Source organism: Elgaria multicarinata, chromosome 9, assembly GCF_023053635.1.
Source record: "Elgaria multicarinata webbii isolate HBS135686 ecotype San Diego chromosome 9, rElgMul1.1.pri, whole genome shotgun sequence".
Classification (NCBI taxonomy): domain Eukaryota; kingdom Metazoa; phylum Chordata; class Lepidosauria; order Squamata; family Anguidae; genus Elgaria; species Elgaria multicarinata.
Window position 1 is genome coordinate 54,773,735 of NC_086179.1, and position 18,706 is coordinate 54,792,440.

At 40.9% G+C, this 18,706-nt stretch overlaps 1 protein-coding gene across 4 annotated transcripts in view; it reads right to left on the reverse strand.

The window, feature by feature from the left end:
• Window positions 1–17,985, reverse strand: part of CPSF6 (cleavage and polyadenylation specific factor 6) — a 33,607-nt gene extending 15,622 nt beyond the window's left edge. Inside the window, exons 1-10 of one of the 4 annotated variants that reach the window (XM_063133877.1) lie at window positions 17,877–17,985; window positions 10,966–11,175; window positions 9,792–9,895; window positions 9,014–9,159; window positions 6,486–6,659; window positions 5,263–5,767; window positions 3,464–3,556; window positions 2,370–2,485; window positions 1,276–1,429; window positions 329–521 (exon numbers count right to left, since the gene is read on the reverse strand). In XM_063133877.1, the coding sequence (XP_062989947.1) occupies window positions 332–521; window positions 1,276–1,429; window positions 2,370–2,485; window positions 3,464–3,556; window positions 5,263–5,767; window positions 6,486–6,659; window positions 9,014–9,159; window positions 9,792–9,895; window positions 10,966–11,175; window positions 17,877–17,936 (1,752 nt within the window). In that variant the 5' untranslated portion in view covers window positions 17,937–17,985 and the 3' untranslated portion in view covers window positions 329–331. The remainder of the gene's footprint in view (window positions 1–328; window positions 522–1,275; window positions 1,430–2,369; window positions 2,486–3,463; window positions 3,557–5,262; window positions 5,768–6,485; window positions 6,660–9,013; window positions 9,160–9,791; window positions 9,896–10,965; window positions 11,176–17,876) is intronic. The other 3 variants (XM_063133878.1, XM_063133881.1, XM_063133879.1) reach the window with 3 other exon arrangements.
• Window positions 17,986–18,706: the final 721 nt, after the last annotated feature.

The window sequence follows — 18,706 nt, forward strand, 5'->3', positions numbered from 1 at the left end:
TAAGTTAATGTTGCACAAACTACTGTTTTAATCTAAAATTGACCCGGTTGCCATTAAAGCATGATTACAAAAAGACATAAATACAAGACATTTATGCAGTCATAAAAAAGGCGGCGGGAGAGAGAAAGTTTATGCAGCTAGCAAAAAGGGAGAGAGAAAGGGTTGGAAAAATCACAACATATATATTAATACTTACCTGACTACCTATTATGAGAAATGTGTTCAGTATAGCATGCCGCTACACAATTTAAGAGCAGATATTTATTCTATAACACAATTTCAAGAAAACTAGTAAAAAAAATCCTTATCCAAGAATAAATAAACCCACCTCTTAACGATGGCGATACTCTCGTTCTCTATCACGTTCTCTGTCACGATCTCTATCACGGTCACGATGTCTCTCGCGTTCACGGCTTCTTTCCCGGTAATAATCGTCATGGCGATCTCTGCTACGAGATTTGTGACGCCGGCTTTTCTCTCTTGATCTGCTGTGGTCTCTCTCCCTTGATCGCTCACGTCTTCTAAAAGAAATTACTTAATTAATTCTCTCAAATTACAATCATTTTGTAGCAATAAAGTTCTTGATTAGTTAAAAGCCTTAGATATGTGAACCTCCCAGAAAGCTTCAGCTATTGGGCGGTATAGAAATGTAGTAAATAAATAAATACGGAGAATGCTGTCTTAGTATATGGAAGTGAGTATGATGAATTTAGGATTTTTCTAGCCCTACAATTCTAAGCTGTAGAACTAAGACATCCGCTAAGATCATGCTATTTTGTGCAAGAAAACAATCAAGGAATAATGTGCTGCTCTTTTAATTGATGCATTCTGTATGTTTATACAAAATGGAGCCCTTCAAGAAAATTTAAGACGTTTTCTAAAATTGTTTAATATTGGTGTTTGGAGAGCAGTGTGTCTCCTTTAAATAATTTTTTTTGGAGCCCAGCTGATGTTCCAAATAACACACAAACATTTCCTACTCTGGAAGTTTTATATTAATGTCAGCTAAAATCCACTGTAACAACTTAAATGGCTTTTTCAATAGTTTAAATAGGCTTTTAGATACTCAAAAGATTGTTGACCAGGGCTTACATTTAACATCATTAGAAATTAACTTTCAGATTACACCTGTCTTTTCCCAATCAAGAAATTAAGCTCTACAAATTTAGAGAGATATTCCAAGAGCCGCACCAATTTCATTGCAGTAATCTATCCCCCCACACCCATCAGGAACGTTATTCAAAAAAATTATTCATTTTTATACAAAGGGTTTACCTTGACCCAGAACCATAAGACTTTGACTCAATTCCGTGGAGGCAATCTTGCAGAGAACTAATAAGTACTTTGCAACGATCATCAGCAGATACTTTGGACTGTTTAATTAATGAAATTGCAGTCACCAAGGTTTCTATAGCACTTCCATACTCCGCTGAAAAGTGAAAAAAACTGGATGAACAGATGTCGAATTGTTTCTACAATTGTTCCAATATGTACTGAAGTAATCTAAGGCCTAGATCTCACAAACAGCAGATGGGCTGGTAAACCTCTTCTCCAGTCTTTACCACTTCAGACTGTAGGAGTAAGCTAGGCTTAACTGAGTGCACCTCCGTACAAAGAGTATCCTTACACATTTAAAAAATAAAATGTCAGGGAGCAGGCTTATAACCTAGCACTCTCCTTGACATACTAATTTTCTCAGTGAAGGACAATTTTTGTGCTGAAGGAGCATTCCATCATGTGAGCCCCTCTGCAGTCTGAAGTGGTACAATCCACAGATTTACCTCATCTGTTGTTTGTAAGAACTAGGCATACATTATTAGATTTATGTCCCACCTTTCCAAGTCGAAAAGCAAGCAAACAGAGAAGCTTTCATAATTAAAGTAAGTTAAAACAATTTAGCTGTAAACATTCAATAAACAACAAAGATAAAAAGGAAGCACATAAAAAAAGAGCTGATAATAGCTTTTTAAAGCAGTGGGTAGGTCAAAAACTTTCAGAAAGTGTACATCTTAGCCAATGATGGAACACTGGTAAAGAGAAGGCCAAGAGATCCACCCATGGCAGAAAGATTCACTTTCTGGATGCCACAACAGAAAAGTCTCCTCACATGTCCTGGACATCCACACCTCAAAAGGTGGAGACACACAAAAAAGCCACAGCAGTTAAACTTAGCAGATGAGTAATTCATATAGGGGGAGACAGACCTTCAGGCATCATGTAAGTGATAACGAACACTTTCAGCTGTGACAAGGCATTGTTATGGTGTACTGACATGGCCTTCAGGGAGTTATATTATTCTTCCCAGTACTACAGGTCTTTGTATGTCACAGATTATGGAACCGTACTGTCACTGAAGAAAATATACTGACCAGCACTTGCATCTGATACAGCTCTTGAAATGGCACTGCTAGAGATAGCCCTATTTCTATTCATGATTTCTTCAAACTCCGCTTCACTTAAAGGCGTCCTTGCAGCATCTATTTCTCTGCAAACACACAAGTTCAAAACTTTTACCTCCAGCTAGTTAAGGCAGTGCAATTGTTTCAATATATTCTAGTATGCAAAATTAAGCAAAACACGAGAAAGCTTTTTCTAAACGAAGACGTTTACAATGCAAAACCTGCAAGCTAGAGAGAAAAAAGTACACTATCATAGAAGCAACAACTCTGTGATTAGTGTTGAAACTTCAATTAGTTGGTCTATTTATGCAGTGCTTTTCATCTTCAGAAAGCTTCTATAGATGCTTTCAAATCTTCTGTCAAGCATAAATGAAGTAGTGAGAATTGTGGCCCCTCCAAATCTGTGCATGAGTCTATCAAAGAGAGTTTTGTCCTCAAACATACTCTAATTCTTATTTGTTATAATGAGCATAATGAATAAATGTTATCAAGCATTATGAATGCTCTATGTTCTGGAATGCTCTATGTTCTGGAATGGCAATCATGCTTTTAACACAGTGTGATATGCTGGTTGCACACTTCACTAGTTGCTTAATTAGGAAAAGTTAGGTCAGAAATGTACTTAACATATTCTGCAAGTACCCCCCTGAACTTAGTGGCATATTCCAGTCTCTGCTTTAAACATCAGTTCTGAAGGTTTGACAATAAGAATAAAGAGGGCCTTTTCCCTCCTAGCACCTCTGCTATGTCTGAATATGTACCACCCAGCTTCCTCCTCCCCTTTGCTTATAGCACATACTAATCTAGATTGCATAATTTGACTGAGGCACCTAGAAAGGAGATCATGCCTTATGATGTGATGTTAGACTATACGTTCTTCATATTCCTTCCAGCACTGTAACATTATATGTCTTTAGGTGCTTTTGACAAATGTTTCTTGCAAGTGTTAGTTCTTCTGGTAGAAAGAAAATGCAGAATAAGCAATGCTATCCTCTTAAGAGCAAGAAGTGGATCAAGATCCTATAGCTGATTTAGCATAAGAGGAAATGTCTAAAAATTCATACCTCCCTGCGTTTTGAGTATTATTTTTCGTTTGTCTCCAATACAATGGCATATGTAATTGTTCTCTTATGGACATGTTATTTCCAGTGAAACGCCTATGATATATAATTGACAATTTAAATATAATTATGGATTGTAGTTGATCATCATGAAAATATTGGACATTATGTGCAGAGGTTCTACTTCTGCTTTCACCACCCTCAGCCCTCCCTTGCCTATAAGAGTACTACCTTGATATACAAAGATAACAAGCTTATTACTATTATGGGTTATCTGCATATTCTTTCAAGCAATTATGCCCAATGCTCTAAAATTCTAGAATGCTGCTTTATAACATTTTAAATTTTATAATTTTAGACATTAATTCCTTGAACAAATGAACAAAACTGGAATCAATATGCTTAACTAAAAATCTAGGTAGGTTATTTAAAAATCATGCCAACAAAACCTCACTTAAATGCACAAAACATGCAAATATATATTTTATATATCATAATCTATAAACCGTTGAGAGATGGTATAACATGCACATAAGACAAACAGCATCAAAGGAAAAGTAGCAGCGAAAGGGTACAAGTCAACAGGTTTTTCTCAAATGAGACTTGAAAATAAAAGGTAGATTTAGACAACTGAGGTAGTGGCTGATGTAAAGTCACCATGGGATGCTTAAGCATGGTTACCCATACGTCGAGTGACACTATAGAATATAGTTCACCACCTTCTAAATAAAACTTAATCAGCAAATGTGTGTCCTGTTTTCTTTTTTTAGTTACTCAATGATGGTATTGTTTGCCATCTGAACTGGTTGTCTGAATCCATTACAGTGGTCAGAATAGAAGATTATTCTAGATCACAAGTGTTGCAAGTTAACCATAGGTAGAAGTAAAGCAGACAAAAAAAGAGAACAGACTAAAACAATATACAGAAAGTTTTCTTGTTAGAGATCAATTCAAAGTTTGTCCACTTAAGAAAATTGACATTTATATAAATATTTATATTATGGTATATTATCAAGGAATTAAATTGCATTTTTTTTTTGCAAATGAAGTAAACTTGAGAGGCAAGACATTAAAAAGTAAATTACACAGGTGTATACACAAAGCAAGGGAAAGGTTAAAATTCTATTGTATCTTTAAAGAGATGTCCTTATGTTTGCACACAAAATATAAGGAAAGTCAACTACAAAGGCAAAGAAGTGGGTAGCTGAAGAGAAGAGGAAGACTTAAGTATTTTTTTAATGCTCTGGTTCTCAAACTATGCAGTAGGCCTCCCATTTTGGGTCACAGACCACCTTGAAAGAAAGCACATAGTTCCAGTGAGAAAAAGGATCCCGAGTTAGGCGAACCCTTCCTCCACATATCAGATAAAATATAGGTGGCTTAAATATCCTTTAGCAAAGGATGCTGGACTGATACACATTGGATTTGGTAAGAGCCGTTGCTTCATTGCTGATGTTTCCCTGTTATGTGGATTTAGGATATAAAATCTTGTTCTATACAACCTTTTAATGCCAGTATTGGATTACTTCTCCACCCACAGTTCTCTGTACACAGCAGTAGGCTACAACAACACTGCAGCACACACTACTGCAGAATGGATGGGTTTTGGGTGCCCGGAAGGCATACATTTATAAGAGAAGCAAGCTCAAAAGCTTTGAAAATGCTACTTTAATGACATTCCCCACATTCCAACAGACACTTTGCTTCAATGAAGCAAACAGAGATAAAGCCACCTGACTGGACTGAGATTTTTAAATTCCTAAAAGGGAATAAATATGCTATCAATGCAGAAAGACGCTCACCTGCCTGGTGGCCCATAATCACCTCTGTCATATGGAGGAGGTCGGCCATATGGGTCTGAAGGTGGCGGACCACGGCTGTCTGATGTAGGTATACCACTGTTGGCTGGTGGGGGGAAGAAAGCTGGATTCACGTGTGGGGCTGGTGGGGGAGCACCTGGTGGTGGCCCAGGTAAGTGAGGAGGAGGAGCCAGTGTCAGGGGTGGCCCTAATGGACCAGGGGGGCGAGGGGGAAAAGGGCCTGGAGGCGGAGGAGGACCTTGCTGTGGGGGTGGAGGTCCTGGTGGAGGACCGTAGCCTGGAACTGGAGGTGGTGGACCAGGGGGAAGTGGACCCAGTGGAGGTTGACCAAAGGGCTGTCCTGGAAACAAAACTGGAGGAGGAGGGCGGTCACCACGATTAGGAGGACCAGTTAATGGAGGAGGTAGAACCTGGCCAGGTGGAGGAGGACCTGGCGGGCCTGGTGGGCCAGGAGGACCTAAAGGTGGACGTGGAGGAGTCTGTCCAGCTAAAGGGAGAGAAAGAAAAGTAGAGATTTCTACAATTAATATCCTTCTGGCAAGATTTTCTCCAAGAGATACAGAATAACTTGGAATAGGTGTGGGAAGGCTTAGTTACATAGATATATCATACATATAAGAAATCCACATCATTGTCAAAAAATCTGACAATTCTAATTATGGAATGGTAAGAAGGTGTCATTAACCCCTGCTATTAGTATTCTACAGCAAGTGGGCAACACAAAATCAACAAAAAGCAAATTCCTCTAATATTTCTTATAAAAGCTCAGGTTTTGAGAATACGTTCAATGGGAAAACTAACGAAAATAACTAATAAAATATACATTTTGAGCAGATCTTCAAGGGGAAATGCTAATGAAAGTGGCTCTAGTAATATACAAGAAACCTGAAATATCTCTTCTTGGTTCTGCATAAGACTACATTAAGTTTCTAAAAAAATTATCTTGAGAAAAAATACAACAGATTAGGGATTCCTCAAAAGGAGTTTCTTTCTATGCTAACTTGACAATCATCTTCAAGGGAAATAAAACCTAATGGAGCTTATGCTCAAAACAGATTGGGAACCTTTTAAAAGAATCATGGAGATCATAGGAATTTGTAGGCTTGCCCCCACCTGCCCATGTGGCAGAAGTTATATATATGAAAAAATTACATTAAAATAATGTATTACACAAAGGCAACAAAATATGGTGCCAAACATTTTACCTGGAAAAGGTGGTGGGGGTCCTCCTGGTCCAGCTGGTCCAGGAAATCTGTCCCCTCCAGGAAGGGCACCTGGAAAACGACCCCTCCCTCTGTTACTTGGTGGAAATGTTGCCCGTGAACCTCCTCCTGGAGGACCAGCTTTTCCTTCACCAGACATCTGGCCTGACTGTGTAGCTGCAATAGCAAAACAAAAATGTTTGATATACAACAACATGGAATTAGCAAGAACTTTCAAATGTCTTGGTCTGGTTTTATAGCGTTTTTAGCTTTGGTGAATCATTTTGTTTTATTTATTGCATTTTAATTTATAGGATTGCTTTTTGTTTTATACACTTTTGTTAGTCACTTTGAATGTCTCCATTTGGAAAGGGAAATGCAGGATACAGATTGTACTATAAACACTTCAGTTAAAATCCTCTCATGTTACTTCAGTATGTTTATGAATATCCATTTTGACTAGGATTTGAAGAGTTACTCTAGGCACGCTGAAGGACTTATATGCACGCAGTAGGATTTTTTAACGTATGTCTTCAAGAAGCAGATCAAATACTGCGTTTGGGGCCTCTTTATGAAACAATCCCAAAGCCCTCCCCAGACATGCAGAAATGGATGCATAATTCTTTGTATCCTGACATTTATTAGTCCATCAATCAGATCTATAAAGCATTTTTGAAGGCATACATCGCAAGTACTTGCAGAGGAGAGCATCACCTTTCAATTTTATATAGCAGAGATGAAAATAGAGGGGTTACTCTGAACCCTCTGTTTATGATGCTTATCTTCATAGTCATTCTCTATGGACAACTGGTGCTTTACAGAATGCAAAACAGGACATCAAAGGGCTATGCTAAGGTCGCTTGTTTCCTAGTTTATTTTCAGATGCCAAAAATCTTCCCCCTAAATAACACTTGAAGGATCACTAGACGTTTAGACTAGTTCAAAGGACAACACAGCTCTCTGTGCATTACTAGGGACCCTATTGTTACATTCTAGAAGAAAGGCGATAAAATCTACATTCAGGGGGCAGTGTTACCAACCAGTTAAAGAAAAAATCCACATCTTTCATTTTATACGGCTAGATGCCTTTTTCCATATGATCAAGAAATATCAAAATATTTCATTAAAAAGTATTATGTAATAGTGCAAGTTCCTGGCCATTATTTACCACTACAAATATAAATCTATTATTATAAACCAGCTACAAAGTTCAATTCTGAAAATCATGATCAGATGATAGAAACCAGTTTACCCATCACTTCTAGCTTCTGCTTCCTTTATTTATAGGGAGCCCAGGTGTGAGATAGAAGTGCATACCAGAACACAGAAATGTTCTAGTATTCTCACAACTGGAGACAAATAGTACGATCCAGAAAAATGTTTGGTAAATTCTCTTCAAATCTGCTCAAGAGTTCTAAGCAAATTAATACACAACTCAAATCAGCCATAAATTCTCTTTTCATCTGACTAATAGTTTCATTGAGAATTATGTACACTAAACACCAAATAATGGTTAATGAAACATTTTTAAAAAGAATAATGAGAATAGAGATGTGATAGCCTGGGAAAAAACATTTTTCCTGCTTTTTCCGAAGGCTTTTGGGGTGCGGGGTTGGTTTCCAAACTTTTTTTAAAAAGAATTAAAAAATGGATCATGGAACATTTTATTTTATTATGATGAATAAAATGTTTAGAACATAAATACTTTTCTTTGTTACTAATATTAATGATTTCTTCTGTTTTTTAACATTGTTTTTTGCCTGCTCCTCATAAATTAGCAAAACCAAAGAGGTCCTTACAGTTCAGGTGTTCCTTACAGTTCAGGAGCTTGTAGCTCCATTTATTACCCCCCCCAAAAGTAAAAATTTAAAAAAGTAAATTCAATTTGTAATAATTGTTTGAATACACTGTACTTTTAATATACCAGATGTGATAATTTTATGCCAAATCAACTTGTACATAATTACATTTCATGTTCCTAATGCAACAAAGTGACTTTCAATCTGTAAAAAGTGCGAATACTGCATTTTTTAAAATTTCCCCCAAAATTCCCATTTATGGGGGGGCAGGGGAGAGAAAACAGCAGGAAAAAAAAATTTTTCCCCATGGCTTCAAAATTTCTGGAAATTTTACATCCCTAAATGAGAATGATGTTAAGGTCTTTACTAATTCTCCAGTACACACGCGGCTGTGCCAAAGTAATATCTCATATTTATAGGAATTCAAATTAACTAGCCTGTTCTATCACCAAAATCTTAAACAGTGCCACAAACGCCTTGTTAGTAACTTGCAATTGAAGGGTTGCCTGTTGCCCTTATCTTTCCGCAATATTCTGCTTCCAGTTCAGTTTTATTGTTTATATCCTGAGGTCCTCACAATATATTATTTCAGTAAATCAAACTTCAGTCAACAGATCCTAAGAATTTAATTTCCTGTCAAACATATACACCTTTGGCAGTTGTCAAATTGCACTGTTCCCCTCTGAAATGTGCCATTTCACATCACAGAAAGTAGCTCAGAGTAACACTTACTTTTTCTTGACTGCATTTCAAATTGACTCAGAAACTGCTTATTACATGGAGTTACAACGGGATTTTGACCATGTAATTCTCTTTTAGGTAAAAGATCCATCAGTTTTTTGGAAGATGCTTCAGATCCCACACCTACAAGAGCAAACCTAAAAAAAGAAAACGAAAAATACTGATGGGTGCGGGGGAGAGCTGTGTTATCCAAACAGACCCTTAATGCATGACACTGAAATGTTTTGGAAAACCCTAGAATTAACCATCAGCTTTTTGTTCACTAATTTCCTTCTTTAAAAAATAAACCCCCCCACCCCCACCCCCCCGCTAGATTAGGCTATCCATAATAGTGAAAATGAATAAAGGCACCCAGGAAATTTACAGGCAGTTCTGTGGACAGGGAGTGGAGGGGACTGGGAAAGCGGGGATACGAGCTTCCCCAGCCACCTTCCCTCGCCCTCCATAGAACTCAAGCTCGAAGGGCGAAAAAATCCAACTAGCAAAATTGCTGAGCAGGAGAAACGTGGTGGCAACAATCACTTCCATGCTCCCCTTGCTTTGCATAGGATGCCAGACAGGATTGTACTCTCAGTATTCTTCACAGTCTACTTCAATTAAACTCACTATTCCTTCCTCAAATTTTTTGTTCTTTTCATCTTTGTTGTACCCTATGATTTTATGCCACAGTCTTCCCAGAGAAGCAACATACCAGTGTTCTGTGCACTCTTATCACATTGCTGGTGATAAAACAGAAATGGGATAATACTGGATTTAAACAACTTCTTACCCCTTAGACTGGCCATTAGCACGATTTTCAAAAAATTTTATCTCCAAAATATCATTTACACCAAGTGAATGAACTGCTTCAGTTAAATCTTCATCTGTGGTCCACTGCAAAATATTCATAATTGACATTTCATTTTAAAATATAGTAACAAAAAGCATGATCCTTTCCACTGCACCATCCAAATGAGTAGTGCTTAATATAATGCACCACTAGCCACATCTGACATCTATGATGTATTCTATATTAAAGGATATTTATCAAAACTGTTTTTTGCTTTCTGAAAGTTACTGTAATGCTGCTTAGTCCTAGCTATATAATTCAGCAAGTTGTTTGTTTCAAAAATGAGCAAATACTTTGCTAATTTACGCAGACTGTGCACAGTAATGATTACTGTCTCAAAAGACCACTTTACAATTAATTATAGTAAACAAGAAGGGCAGTAGTTCAGTAGTCTGAATATGCTTTGCATGCAAAAAGTCCCAGATCCCTGCCATTTTCAGGTAGGGCTGGGGGAGGTCCATCTGAAACCCTGGAGAACCACTGCTGGTCAGTGAAGACAATGGGGCTGTTTGCACAATACAACCATGCTGGATCAATACAATACAGTGCCATGCTGGATCAGACCAATGGTCCATCTAGTCCAGCACTCTGTTCACAGACCAATGGTCCATCTAGTCCAGCACTCTGTTCACAGTGGCCAGAGTCTGTGGCGTTTGAGTCCCCCATTTTGAATATGCAACCCCCACTTTGGTTGGGATTGTTATGTTATGAGAACCAGGTAAGTGTGGATTATACAAGGATGAGATAACCCTCATATAACCCCACAATTTGTTTTAGTATTATAACCCACATTCGCTGGGTTCACATGACACGACAATCCCCAAGAGGGGGTTGCATATTCACACATCACTGACTAACTGTGGTTAAATAACCCACAGTGGACTGTTGTGTCGTGCAAACAGCTTCACTGACTGGCAGTGGCTCTTCAGAATTTCAAATCTCTCAGCAAGGTTTGCATATGCAACTGCAGCTTGTCATGGGTTAAATAACCCACAAGCTGCGATGTGTCGCCCGAACCCAGTCAATATTAAGCTACAGGGAGCTTACAGGATGTTACTTGGTATATGATAGCTTCCTATGTAACTAGTCCAACAATAACTAGCTGAACACTTACCCAAGTAAGATTCCCAATATATAATGCAATTCTCTTTCCTGTATATGTGTAGACAACATTTGGTGCTGATCCTTTGCCTACATCATCTCCAACAGATGGTGGAAGTGAGTCCATATAATCACGATCCTCTGGAGCATCGCCGTTATTGGCAGATGGAGAAATGACGTCGTCATACAGATCTATTTGATCATGCCCACCATATTCAGCTTCCTAAAAGACAAGTTATAAAAATCAATTTAAAATATTTTTAATAATGAACTCATATTTTTCTCTAGATGCTTAAATTAGAACTTTTATTTATGCCATTCATATACTGCCCTATTAGTTTCAAAAAGAGGGGAGGAAGAGATGCCTCAGAGAGATACAAAATAGGGCAAAACATTTTAAATTGTTTAAGTATGAAGAGTATAAGAATCAATGTGAACTGGTAATGATCAGTAGATAATTGAACACCTATGCATCAGGTATAAATAGTATATAAACATATACACAAAAATGCAACGCACATTATGTACACAACACAGCAGTTAATCAATAGATAACTGAGCACTTGTGCATCAGGTGTGGGTATTCAATATGCAAAAACCATATAATCTTTAAAAGAGGCGGTAATTAGACCACTCCTGAAGAAGCCTAACCTGGATCCGGAGGATGTTAGCAACTACAGGCCGGTGGCTAATATCCCCTTCCTGGGCAAGGTGCTTGAGCAGGTGGTTGCAGGACAACTCCAGGTACTCTTGAATGAAACGGATTATCTAGATCCATTTCAATCGGGTTTCAGGCCTGGTTTTGGGACGGAAACTGCCTTGGTCGCCCTGTGGGATGACCTCTGTCGGGAGAGAGACAGGGGGAGTGTGACCCTGTTGGTTCTCCTGGACCTCTCAGCGGCCTTCGATACCATCGACCATGGTATCCTTCTGGATAGGTTGTCTGAGCTGGGAGTTGGAGGTACTGCATTGCAGTGGTTCCGCTCCTACTTGGATGGCCGATTCCAGAAGGTGGTGCTGGGGGATTATTGCTCTGTGCCGTGGCTCCTAAGCCATGGGGTTCCACAGGGCTCTATCTTATCCCCTATGCTGTTTAACATATACATGAAGCCGCTGGGGGAGGTTATCCGGAGATGTGGACTGAGGTGTCACCAATATGCGGATGATACCCAGCTCTACCTTTCCTTTTCGTCAAACCCAGGTGAGGCAGTGGCTGTTCTGAACCAGTGCCTGGGCACGGTAATGGACTGAATGAGGGCTAATAAACTGAGACTCAATCCAGACAAGACGGAGGTACTGTTAGCAGGTGGTTCATCTGTCCGGCGAGGTGATGTTTGCCCTGTCCTGGATGGGGTTGCACTCTCCCTAAAGGATCGGGTCCGTAGTTTGGGGGTGCTCTTGGATCCAGAACTGTCACTTGAGGCACAGGTGAACTCAGTGGCAAAGACCACCTTTTATCAGCTTAGGCTGATATACCAACTGCGCCCTTATCTGGACAGAGATAGCCTAGCTACAGTTATCCATGCTCTGATAACCTCTCGCTTGGATTACTGCAATGCATTATACGTGGGGCTGCCTTTGAAAATGGTCTGGAAACTTCAACTGGTACAAAACAGGGCAGCACTGTTACTAACAGGGACTGGCCGACGAGACCACATCACGCCAGTCCTTTTCCAGCTTCATTGGCTGCCAGTCCAGGTCCGGGCCCGATTCAAAGTGCTGGTATTAACATTTAAAGCCCTAAACGGCTTGGGGCCAGGCTATCTGAAGGAACGCCTCCTCCCGTATGTACCTGCCCGGACCCTAAGGTCATCCTCAGGGATCCTTGTCCACGAGCCCCTGCCAAAGGAAGTGAGGCAGGTGGCTAACAGGAGGAGGGCCTTCTCTGATGCGGCACCCCAGATGTGGAATGAGCTCCCTAAGGAGGTTCGCTTGGCACCTACATTATATGCTTTTAGACGCCAGGTGAAGACCTTTTTATTCTCCCAGCATTTTAACAGTCTATAAATAAATTTTAACTTGGTGTTTCAAATTTGTAATTTTGCATTGCTGCTGTTTTTATCTGGTTGAGCTTTTATATTGTATTTTATAGTATGGTTTTATACTGTTGTTTTATACTTTGAATGTTTTTAATTTTTGTGAACCGCCCAGAGAGCTCCGGCTATTGGACGGTATAGAAATGTAATAAATAAATAAATAAAAATGCATTGTACATAACACATACACAACATAACTGTTGATGAAAACTTCAAATTGCATTATTGTTTCTGTTCTTATCTTTATTCTGTTTGTCTGTTATGAATGGCATCAAAGTTTGATCTACCCAGTTCCTATGTTCTGAAATCTCCAAAAATTAGGTGGCAAAAATGCTTAAATGCCAAGGCTATGCTTTTCCAGGGGAATAATATCCCAAGTAATATGCACTGAAGAAACAAAAGGCCATAAGTTTGAAAGAGATCTATGGCTTTCCATTTCAGTGCAGCATTTTTGCCACCTAATTTCCTTGTTGTCTTATTTTATTTCTAGCCCACCCACTGGTGACTTCCAGCGATTTCCTCAATATCTGTCTCTGTCCCAGAGATCAATCTAAGAATCTCGTATCTAAATGGCTAAATTACACATAATGCGTATTTATATTTATGTGATTTTTTCCCTAACAGATTTTTGTGGGTTTTTATAAATGCAAAATAGCCACAGTTAGTTTTAAGGCTGAGCACAAAATGTGTGTGTGTGTGTGTGGACTACTTAAACTTTTTCCTGCCAACTATTTGTCCACTCAGAAACATCCCCCAAGCTATTTCTCTTTCCACAAGGAAAAGTTGCAGGGGGCCTATCTTCCCTCACTATGGGTGGGAAAACAGCTGAGGTGGGGAAATGTTGAACAGGGAAAGGCTGCAGGGGAAAGACTCATACCCCTCAAGTTCCTCCATTGTAGCTATTAAATATCCATGGCTGTTTTGCACTATAACAACAACGGGGAGGCGGGAGTCATGCCTAAAATGTAAAGCAATGTGATCAAAATGGTCTAACAAATTAACTAGAATAGCAATGGAGCATTTTACTTCATGCTGTAGCAAAAAATGAATCTGAAATGCTGCCTCCACTGACCTTGATACTGAGATGGATAGCTACGACAAATGTTGCAAAGGTTTGCTCTTAAAAATATTAAGTAGGAAACAATGAAGCAGCAGCATGATTCACGGAGGTGCATTACTCTTTGCTTCTCTACTGATGGTAAAAAGCTAGCAGTTCTTTAAAGGTAGAAAAGAGCCTTGCAGCAGAGGCTCACCTAAAGGCATTTTTACTGACCACTAGCAAGTAACTAATTTCAAGTCTGCATTACTCAGTAGTGACTGCCTACTGCAGCTCTACCACACCTGCCAATGCCAGCTTCCTCTCTCCTTTCACTCAATCACTACTTTAATCTTTAATACATGGACAGAGCCAGACATGCAGTCTCCGTGGCTCAGTAATATTCTGACCAAACAAAGCTATCTATAAAAAGCCACATTGTTACAAGAAATAATCATACTAAATTTCAAAATGAGAAAACGTACCAAGGCATTTGGTACTTTAAAAATGGATTATCACATTTGATTCAACTAGAGAGCTCACAACATTCCTGATGAACAATCCTCATTAAGACAAAAGAAGAAAAGTGAGCAAAATTTAGAGATGTCAAGGAAATAAAATTAGTTCCATAAATATACCCATTAAGAAGAAAATAGGTCTTTGAACATTTATTCCAAGGATGTATTGGCAATCAAGAATTGTATTGGTTTTATATCAATTTTATTATCATTCATTCCCCCACAAAATTTCTAGGAACTGTGAGTACTATCCAAAAAAAGGGCCTTGCGCATGCACCCAGCCCTACCTTGCCCTGGTCCACGCATGCCCAGCCCAGGACTGTGCGTGTTCACAATATAGCGTTTTCTGTGGCAAGCACTGACATGCATGAAAGTGTTTGTTTCTGGAAGGGGGCACAACATGCCCCTTCTAGAAACCAGTGGTTTTGCGCATGTCGGGGCTTAGCTCTGGAAGCACTATATCACAACCATGTGCAGAACTAGGCTGGCCATATGTAGACTAGGAACTGGCAGGGCTGGCTGTGCGTGCATGGCCCCTATTGCTGAGGATTATGAGAATACATTGTTAGAAACATCTCTGCAATAACATCTGTGCAGACTGTATGAGAAGTAGATGATACAAAAGGTGCAGTGAACTTCAAAAAACAAGTTCAAATTGCATTTCAATTTAGATAATGACCCTGCTCAAACGACACACTAAGCAACGGTGGTTAAGCATTTTGAGCTAAACCTTATGGCCTAGCATATTGTGTGAACCATGACATAACGTTTTGTGTGAACCATTCCTAACCATGGTGACTAAATAACCATGGTTTAAACACACTCACTAACCATTTGCTGCAAAATTTGAGGTTAAGTACTACTATGCAAGTAATAAATTTAAATTTAGGATTCATGACACAAACATTTCATTACATGACACTGATCTTTTTTGATTCAGTATCCGTACTAACCAAAGACTGCAGGTACGACTAGTTAAGTACTGGAAAACACACACTCTATATGTACGTCCACAAAGAAAGCTTTGTATACCTTCCTTTACAGAGCTGTGAGAGTACAGAGCTCAGCTTTCTCCATGGTGGCACCTACATCATGAAATGCCTTCCCTAGTGGTTTTTGCTTGGCTTCCCTTGATATGGTCTTCTGTCACTAGGTAAAAAGGCTTTTTCATAATGCATTTCTGTTCAATAAATGGATGTTTTCAATTGATATGTTGCTTTTAGTCAGCCACTAAACTTTTATCTAGCAGTTAAATTTTTATTGACACTTTATGCACAATGGCTAGATTTAGTTTTAATTTGTACATTACTTTGAGTGTTTGACAGAGAGCAAACCTAAGTAGGGTGAATAGGTAGTAAAGTGGCAGGTCCTCTAACACTTCTAAAGCCCTGCCAGCTCACGCCAGCCAGGGCAGACAATCCTACCTTTTCTTTTTCAAAAGGGTTGATTGTAGTGTCTTGCGGGGGGGGGAAACAAAGGGGCTTTGGATCCAAAAGATCCAAAGTTTAGAGTTTACTAATTTACCTGATCTCGTAGTCTCATAAGGAGAATCCAACCTTTTTGGTTTCTTTTCATTTTTTAGAACAATCAGCTGCATAACTAACTTTTTAAAAACATATCATGAATGTAAGTTACCATCCTCAGTAAGAGTGGAGAAAAGCAGAGTTTGATAAGCATCTCTGAAATATGGAAGTAAACAGCGCTTTCAAAGCAGACGCACCAAAGCTCCTCTTGTTCAATATGACCCTGTGCACATGTAATGCTAAGCCATGGTGGTTAGCGTTGGAAAGTGAACCATGGTGGCTTAGCATGTCATGGGGGATGGGGTTGAACCCAATGATGGCTAATAGACCACCCTGGGCAACCACCCCTCTGCAGTGGGGTTAAGGGGCCCCGGAGTAGTTTACCATGTTGTCTGTTGGGATACCCATGGTTAAAATGGCCATTCTGCAGAAAAAACACAGCAACCACTTCAGTAGCCACTTCAGAGCAGCAGCCACTTCAGTGTGATGATCTAGCCAGCAAGGACTGTGTTGACAGTCGAGATCACCACACACCAACTACAGCATCCAAAATGACCTGATTCCTGCTGTGGTGGCCAGAGATATGTGGCCACATTGGTGGGAGGACAACAGTGTAACCACCGCGAAGGGAGAGGTAAGGGTGGTGCTGCACAGTCATGTGTTGGGGGCATGTGTGTCCTTCCGTTAACTCTCCCTGCTCTGAAGTTCCCCCCAACCACCCTTTCCCCTTCTGTGACATATGAGTATTCCCAAAATCTCCACAATAGTCTGAGGTGACATGAGAAAACAAACCAAGAATGGATGAATTGCTAATATGCTGCTAAGGTAGCAACTGAACTTAATATTTCTGAATGAAGTCATATACTCAGTGGACTACATGCTCTTTGCTATCATTGATTGGCCACAGAATTATGGAACTGAAAAAAAAAGTTTTGTATTTCTACCGTTCCTTTAAATCTCCACAAGTATAAAAGCTCTTTTTAAAAAACTGTACCAAAAGCATCAATTTGGCTTTAAGTAAACTATTATGTGTAAGGTAAACAATATTAAAGACATATTTAAAAATAACATTCTGACAACGTATTAAATGGAGTTTCTTGGTTTTTAATAACAAAACAAAACAAAACAAAAAGCCACGGAAAGACGTTTGCAGCAGGCGGACGTGTGCATAGCATATTGTCATGTATTGAATGAGATTTCTTGGTAAATAAAATATTATTGCCAATCATATTTTCGTAGAAATGGTTTTACACATACACTTGCCTCCAACCTCTATTAAATGAGTGGGATCTACAACGTTTTGCGTGTTCGCAAAGAAGATGCCGCGCAGCCTCCAGGGAAGCGGCTGCTGTGTTTGCGGCGCCGTGTTCCAAGCCTCCCTGTCCCCGGGGGAGACGACGGAGCGGGCGACAAGCAGCTCTGCAATGTTACGAGGCAGGCTCCGTCTCGGGCTTATTGTTTTCCAGCACTTGAGGCCTCACGCAGAAAGGCGACGAGGTAAACGCGCACTCAAGCTAGGCCGCGCCCCCTCCCTCTCGAAGACGAGCCTCTTCTTCCTCAGCCACCCACCGCGCCCGGCGGCGAGCGCACTCGCCGTGGCCACTCAACGCGCCAGGCGGGAAACTTGCGCGGGGCCGCTCAACGAGCGCCACAGTCAACAATGGCGGCGGCTTCCCTCCGCGCCGAGAGGCCCGCGCCGAGCCCGCCAGCCCGCCTCTGCCTCTCTTACGCGCACAACCCAACCAGGCCTCCGCCCGCTGCTCCCGAGTCGGAGAGCGCCGTGGCAGAAGCCGGGCGCGCGGAGCGTCTACCTGATTAAATTCCTCTCCCACATCGGCGTAGATATCTATGTGGTCCACGCCGTCCGCCATATTCCGCGCCTCCTCCTCCTCCTCCTCCGCCAGCCCCGCCCGGCACTACAGCTGCCGCAGCCAGCCACCGCCAGAGAGGAAGGGGGGCTGAGGTGGGACTGGGCGACGTCACTTCCGGGAGCAAACCCGGGCGCTTCCGGCGGGTAAACGTTTGTGTACCGCCAGGGCTCCCAGGACTAGCGCACGAGTGGTCACGCCCACGAGAGGGAGGGGGAGCGGACGTTGCCCTTTTTTCAGCCCTCCAGCTACGCTCACCGCCACCTTCCTCTCCTTCCCTCCCTCGAAAGGCTTCTGTAGCAACAGTCATGTTACAGGGTGGCTGGAGCCCGAGCCCCAGCAGGGCAAGGGTTTACCAGGGCCTAGAGATTCGCCTTCGCTAAGAGTCCAGTCCGGTTGGGGGTGGGGGAGTGGAAGACGACCTCGTTGTCTTCAGACGACGGAAAACTGCCTCATACCGGGTCAGGTTATTGGTCCTTCTAGCTCAGGATCGTCCTACTACAGCCTTTCCCAATCGGGTGCCCTCCAAATGTTTTGGACTTCAACTCCCATCATCTGCAGCCAGCATGACCAGTGGTCGGCTGTAGTCCAAAACTTATGGAGAGCACAAGCTGGAAAAGGCTGATCAACTATTCACTGACTGGCAGCTGCTCTCCAGGAATTCTAACAGGAGCTTTTCAAAGACCTACCTGGTGATACCAGGAATTAAACCTGCGGCCTTCTGTATGCAAAGCAAGTGCTCTACCATTGAGCTGTCCACTCTTCCCTTATTT